The following is a 6280-nucleotide window of genomic DNA, read 5'->3' as shown; positions in this document are numbered from 1 at the left end:
TCAACCTGCATTTCATTATCTGCATTGACCAATCACTCTCAACCTTGCCAGTGATCCCGTCCGTGTCATCCGACAAAAATCAAAGTGTTTAATTCACTTGCGGCCCTGAACTTATTACGCCTACCTCTCTTCAACGTAGACATACAGGGGTCAACAACATAATCATTGTTTCCAATACATCAAATAACCTCTAATGATCTCTAGATCAAGTGGTGGAGGGCTTGCATTTCTCTTGATAGATGCAGGTTCGACTCTCACTTGGTGCAGAGTGAGGAGTAAGGCACTGGTGGGCAATGATAGGAGACCCAGGGAAACCTGGGTTGGATCCTTGAGCCAAACGGGTTTTACCGGTAATTTCATTGTCGTGTCTACGGGCGGGTGGGTTACCGGGTTTTCCCCCGGAATTGGTGGTGGACTCGGGTTACTCTCGGAGTACCCCGTTTGTCCAGTGGGTGCCCCGAGAGTGCTTGGGATTGAGTTTGTTGGCCATTCAAAAAAAAAAATACATCAAATAACCTTAACAAACTCTAACAAATCAAACCCAATAACACTACTAGAAAACTAGGTTTTTCCGACTGCAATTTTGGTCGCAAACCAGTCGCAATTGCCCTGTTGCGACCGTTTTCCGACCGGACCTGCGATCGGAAAAACACCCGTCGCAATTGCTCTACTCCGACTAACTTGCGACTGCTGCTATCTTTTGCGACCAGGGTTTTGCGACTTTAATAATGGTCACAAATATGGCGACTGCTCTTTGTTATGTGGGACTTTGGTTGCGACGGTCTTGATGCGACCGTATTCCAACCGCATATCTTTTAGAAACTACGATCGTTTTCCGACCGTATGCCTTTTAAAAATTGCGACCGTTTTGCAACTGCTTGCCTTTTGAAAAATTGCGACCGTTTTTGCGGTCGCAACTTTTATTAATTATAGCCATTTTCTATTTTGAACCAGCATATAATATCAATTTTAAAATTTATGTATTATCAAATTTCACAATTATATAAAACATTCCACTTAAAATATCAAATACCAAAGTTATCATAACAAAATACATATTCAAAACAAAGTGTTTATACGTTTTGGAACCTAACTCAATGATTATGCGTTTTGAAACCTAGCTTTTAGCATCAGTTCAATGTTTGCCATTCTTTCATTCATAATCTCTTTCTCCGCCTTATCTTTCTCTTTTTCCACCACCAATCCCGCAATAATATCGTTCAACATTTCTTTTTCTTCTTCTTTTTCTTTCACTATATCTTGGATAATCACATTCAACCTTTCGATCTAAAGAAAACCAATGCAATATTAATGACCAACATAATCACAAAGTGAAAAAAAAGGTCAGTTTGACTTCTAAGGTCAAATCGCCTATCTTTAATAATATCCATACTAAAGTTAACATAGTATTGACTTTTATTGACTGAGAAGTGATTGCATGAAAACATGAGGTCAATATTTGAGTTTAAACATGTTTGCACAAAATATTAGATCAATTTCAAATCAACATTAGCCTTGAACCAAACAACTTAAAAAAAATAAACATACCTCTTGGCCTTGTTTGCCGTGATGCTGAACGTTAAAATCATTCTTAACATTGCTTAACCTATAGACTTTGCCTCTCTTTTTTCCCCCGGAAGCTTCGTACCACAATTCTTTGTTAAGTTCTCGGTGTTGGCTACTTTCCTCCCCATACTTCTCCAAAAGATATCCCTCATATTTCACCTACAAATACAACCTAATTTAACATACTTTGCAACACCAAACCAATAACATAGATACTACTTTATTTAATTAACCAAATTAAAAAAAACGGAAACGAGTTTCAAGGCGTTTTCCCTTCGCCTCACGAGGCGTAAGCCTCGAGGCGAAACGAGGCGTAACAGATTATATAACATTACAGCGTAATAGAGTCATTAACAGCAGCAAACAGATTCTATATAACATTACAGCGTAATAGAGTCATTAAAATCTGAACTAAGCATTTGATTCAACAAAGAGATTCCCATTAGCGGATTTTAATTTTAAGCCAATTCTAATTAACAACAGGTCAGCAGCAATATAGATTTCATAACAGCAGCAAAAAAAAAACACATCTGATTCTCCATCTCTATATTCTTTTTTTATTATATCTTTCTCTTTCTTCCATTTCAAATCTTAACCGCTAACTATTTTGTCGTATTATATTTTTTCTAACCGTTGATGGCGAGAAGCTAGGTACAAGAAGCCAAGGTTTGACTTTTAAAATCAAACTATCACTTAAAGAACATAAGAGGGGATGCAAAAACATAAACTATATTAAAGTAAAACAAAATGATCAGTGATTTCCTGTGTTTTCCAGTTAATGAAAGTGAAGTAAACAGTTAAGTTCAACATGTAAAATCGGATAGGAAAAAAAAGGACTGAATACGAACACTTTCCTTCTTTTCTATTTGCATCTTTGAGCGGTGGCTGGTAGCGGTCATCTTGATTTGGTGAGGCGGCATTCATATGTCGGTTTGAAATTATATGCTCCCATTCTCATTGGTCCCTGCGGTTGAGTTCTTAATCTTTGACACATCAAGCGTTTCCACGTACTTCTGAACCCTTTTCACCTAAAAAATCGATAGAACAACGTTAAGATAATCATGTTACTAAGTATGCTAAAACTTTAAGTGACAAACATACCTGCATTTTTCTGTGTAATTTTACATCTCCATCTACGGTAATTCCATCTAATTTAAGTAGTTGGTTCATCAATAACTCGATCAGATTTAACAACTCAAAATGTAAACACACTATCCTTTTCTCGCTCCACCAAAAATCTTAATAACTAGACGTCATGAACATCATGCATTTTGCTCATATAACTAAATCCTAGTTCCCTACACACCATATGCACATAGCATCTCACTATCAACTAAACGCCGCCTCTAGACCCTAAGGCCCTTTGGTTGTCGCCCTAATTTTGACCTAAATGTGCAAGAAGCGCCGCCTCTAGACCAAAAGCCAATTTTAAAGGGGTATGGTGGGGCGTGGCTGGGGTGGCGTGGCCAAGCCACGTCATAATGAGGTTCCGCCATGGCTAGTGCTCTTGGCCAATGATGTTCCGCCATGTCATGTGGGTAGCCCCGCCCAACGCCCGAGCTGGATCACACGCCAAACGGGCCACGCCGAAACCCACGCCCACCCGGGGTGGTGACTTGGGCGTTTGTACCCAACCCACGCCCCAACCCCCGCCCCATACCCCATAGTCTTACATCAAAAGACCTTTACGTACTATAACCAAAGAATAGTGCACAAACAACTAAACATAACATTTAAAAAACTCCCATTCGTTATCACCGTTGACCGGCTCGGTTGGCTTGGTGTTCCACTGTTCCTCATGTGCATCATCTTTGATATTATGTTCTTCTTAAGTTGGTTTAAATTTAAATTTAAAACACCACTGTGATCAAATAATTGATCTATGTCATCATAGATAACAATAATACTCATTCAAACACCCACAGGAAAACAAAAGAAAAAACTGAAGTTTTTTTTTTTGGTGAGATGATGAGGAAGAGGGTGGTGAGATCTGTTGAGGAAAGTAAGAAGAAATCTAATTGTAGGAAGCGAAATAAAAGCTGCCAAAAAAATATTTAAGCCTGAAAACTTCAGGCTCTGATTTGGCGTAAGGAATCAATGCAGATGCAAATAGAAAAAAAGGAAAGTGGCCGAGGGGTTAATTAACAACTTAATACGAACATATAAAATATAAAACAGAGTCACGAACTCTATAAAACCTCATATTGTAATTCGATCAGTGAATCTAATAGTTGACTAATCCTAACTTCTTTCCAAAACAACTGAATACGAACACACAAACCGAAACTCGATCAGTGCATCGAATGGTTGACTTATCCTACTTTTACTTTACTAATCACAATTGAATACGAACACACAAAAACAAAAACAAAGCCAATAGTTTTAATTTCTGTAAAGCCTAATTTAAAACTCAACCGGTGATTTAAATTGTTAACTAATCCTAATTTCATTTTTCTAAACACACACTACTAGAAATGAGGGTTTTTGTCATGAAACTTTTGGTCACAAAACAGTAGCAATTTCCCTGTTGTCACCATTTCGCCACCTAAAATGCGGTGACAAAAACACCCGTGTCAATTGCCCTAATGCCACCAAATAGCCACCATTTTTATATTTTGCCACCTTATTTCACCTTGTTTGCTACCGATTTGCCACCATTTTACCACCATGTTTGGTACCGATTTGCCACCATTTAACCACCATTTTCCTTGAAAAGTTTGCTACGGTCCACCTTGTTTACTACCGATTTGCCACCATTTAACCACCATGTTTGCTACCGATTTGCCACCATTTAAACACCATTTTCATTGAAAACCGGTGGGTATTTAGCGAGCTTGTTGAATTATTTGCTACCATTATTTGCTACCATTTTGGGATTGCTTGAATATTGGTTTTTTATTTAGCTTGATTTTTCATTTTTTCCTGCTTTTTTCATAAAAATTACATAATCAATAAAATTACAAAATTATATAAAATGTCTAATAAGATCACGAAAACCCAAAATTATATAAAACATATGTGTATCAAAAGCATATAAAACATTCTAATAGAAATACCATCTAAAACATTAAATAACTAAAAAATCCTAATATGATAAACATCGAAACATTCAAAACCAAGTGTTTGTAGCCTATCTTCAAATTGTACTTGTTAACATAGCTTCAATTTGTGGCATCGTATCGAGCATAGCATCTTTATCCACCTTATCTTTTTTCTTTTCAGCCAACAACCCGGCAATAATTCCATTTAGCCTTTCTTTTTCTTCATCATTTTCCTTAAGGAGCTCCTTGATAACTAAGTTCAACTTTTCAATCTACAAAACAACCAATGAATTAAATCAAGAATTCACAATTAACGAAAACTAATAACGAGTCAAGTTGGTTGCAAAGATAACAATATCCAATTGTAAGCTATAACTCAAGTGCTAGAAGCAAAGATTACTAACGAACACATCAGAATCATAGTTCCAGTCATGCAAAGATTACTAACAAACACATATATAATTACGTATGAGTCATGTAAGTTGGCTATTTAAAGATGATGGCAAAGCATGTTGAATAGAAGGTAAGTTGGGCATTCCATAACCCCTAAAGATATTATCATCACAAATATAACCAGCTCATTACCTGAATCCACGGGGACCTCAAGAAACGACCACCACGATACGCCTTCACCAAAACCAACGGTTGCATTTGAATACGGCCACTAAAATCATCTTGCTTCATCTGCGATCTGGACCGTTGATCGTCTCCTTCATCGGTCTCCTTAGACCAATCAGAACTTATCTCAGTGTCGTCAACGCTGTCACAAACCTGAAACAAAAACGTTCGACCACTCATGTAAATTAATGTTTGACTTTGACCAACGGCACAGTTTTTTTTTTTTTTTTGAACGGCCAACAAAAATTTTATTGATTACCAGCAAGGAACTAGACACCAAAATTACAATATATCGAACCAAAAACAACACCAGGTCAAAACATCAGAGCTGAATTAAACAAAAATATTAAACCTGTTCCAGTCCTCCCATGTTAACAAAGCCACTTTCGATCGATTTTTTATCCACATATAGCTCAACGACTTCGCTTCTTCCAGAACTTGTATGAACTCCGGCTGCATATGCTTGAATACAATCTCATTTCGCATCCGCCATATACACCAAATTACAACCAAAACGACGGCGTGTATCGCTTTCCTCTTCTTCCTTGACCCTAGGTGACAAAGCAAGATAGTTATCAAATAACAAAGCCAGACATAAGTTGCATAATAAAGAAAAAAAAGACAGTTCTAGCGTTTTGAAAGAGGGCACAAAAGCCAAGCAGTACAAGAATGATTTAGCATCTCTACACTCGAGTATAGTTAATTTGACAGAAAATGAATGATGTTCAAAAACTAGGAAACACACTTGGGTTCTAGAATGACACCTTATCTCATGCATAGTTCAAACGGAATATGTCATTGTACACATAAAAGCTTCCTTGTGGTGTTGGCATCAAATGAAACATCTGCATCAAAACCAGTCAAACAAAACATAAGAAACATGTTGTGTTGTATCATTAACAGGTAGGGGTGTCATTGTAACATGTTGTGTTTACAAGCCGACCTCGCACCTAAAAATAAGCTTATTGAGTAAACGAGTCTGAGCCCGAGCTTCACTTATCGAGCTCGCGAGCCTAAAAAGTCTATTATTTATATTAATTTTATTTAATATATTA

At 37.2% G+C, this 6280-nt stretch overlaps 1 protein-coding gene across 1 annotated transcript; it reads right to left on the bottom strand.

Annotated features, from left to right (window-relative positions):
• Positions 1-4561: 4561 nt before the first annotated feature.
• LOC110938166 lies at positions 4562-5776 on the bottom strand. Its single transcript, XM_022180637.2, has 3 exons — positions 5578-5776; positions 5193-5378; positions 4562-4879 (listed from the first exon to the last, which is right to left on the bottom strand). The coding sequence occupies exons 1-3, from the start codon at positions 5593-5595 to the stop codon at positions 4703-4705; spliced, it is 381 nt and encodes a 126-aa protein (XP_022036329.1). The 5' UTR covers positions 5596-5776; the 3' UTR covers positions 4562-4702.
• Between the last annotated feature and the right edge of the window lie 504 nt (positions 5777-6280).

The sequence above is a fragment of the Helianthus annuus genome, chromosome 4, assembly GCF_002127325.2.
Source record: "Helianthus annuus cultivar XRQ/B chromosome 4, HanXRQr2.0-SUNRISE, whole genome shotgun sequence".
Taxonomy (NCBI): Eukaryota; Viridiplantae; Streptophyta; class Magnoliopsida; order Asterales; family Asteraceae; genus Helianthus; species Helianthus annuus.
This window is presented reverse-complemented; position numbering and strand designations above follow the sequence as displayed.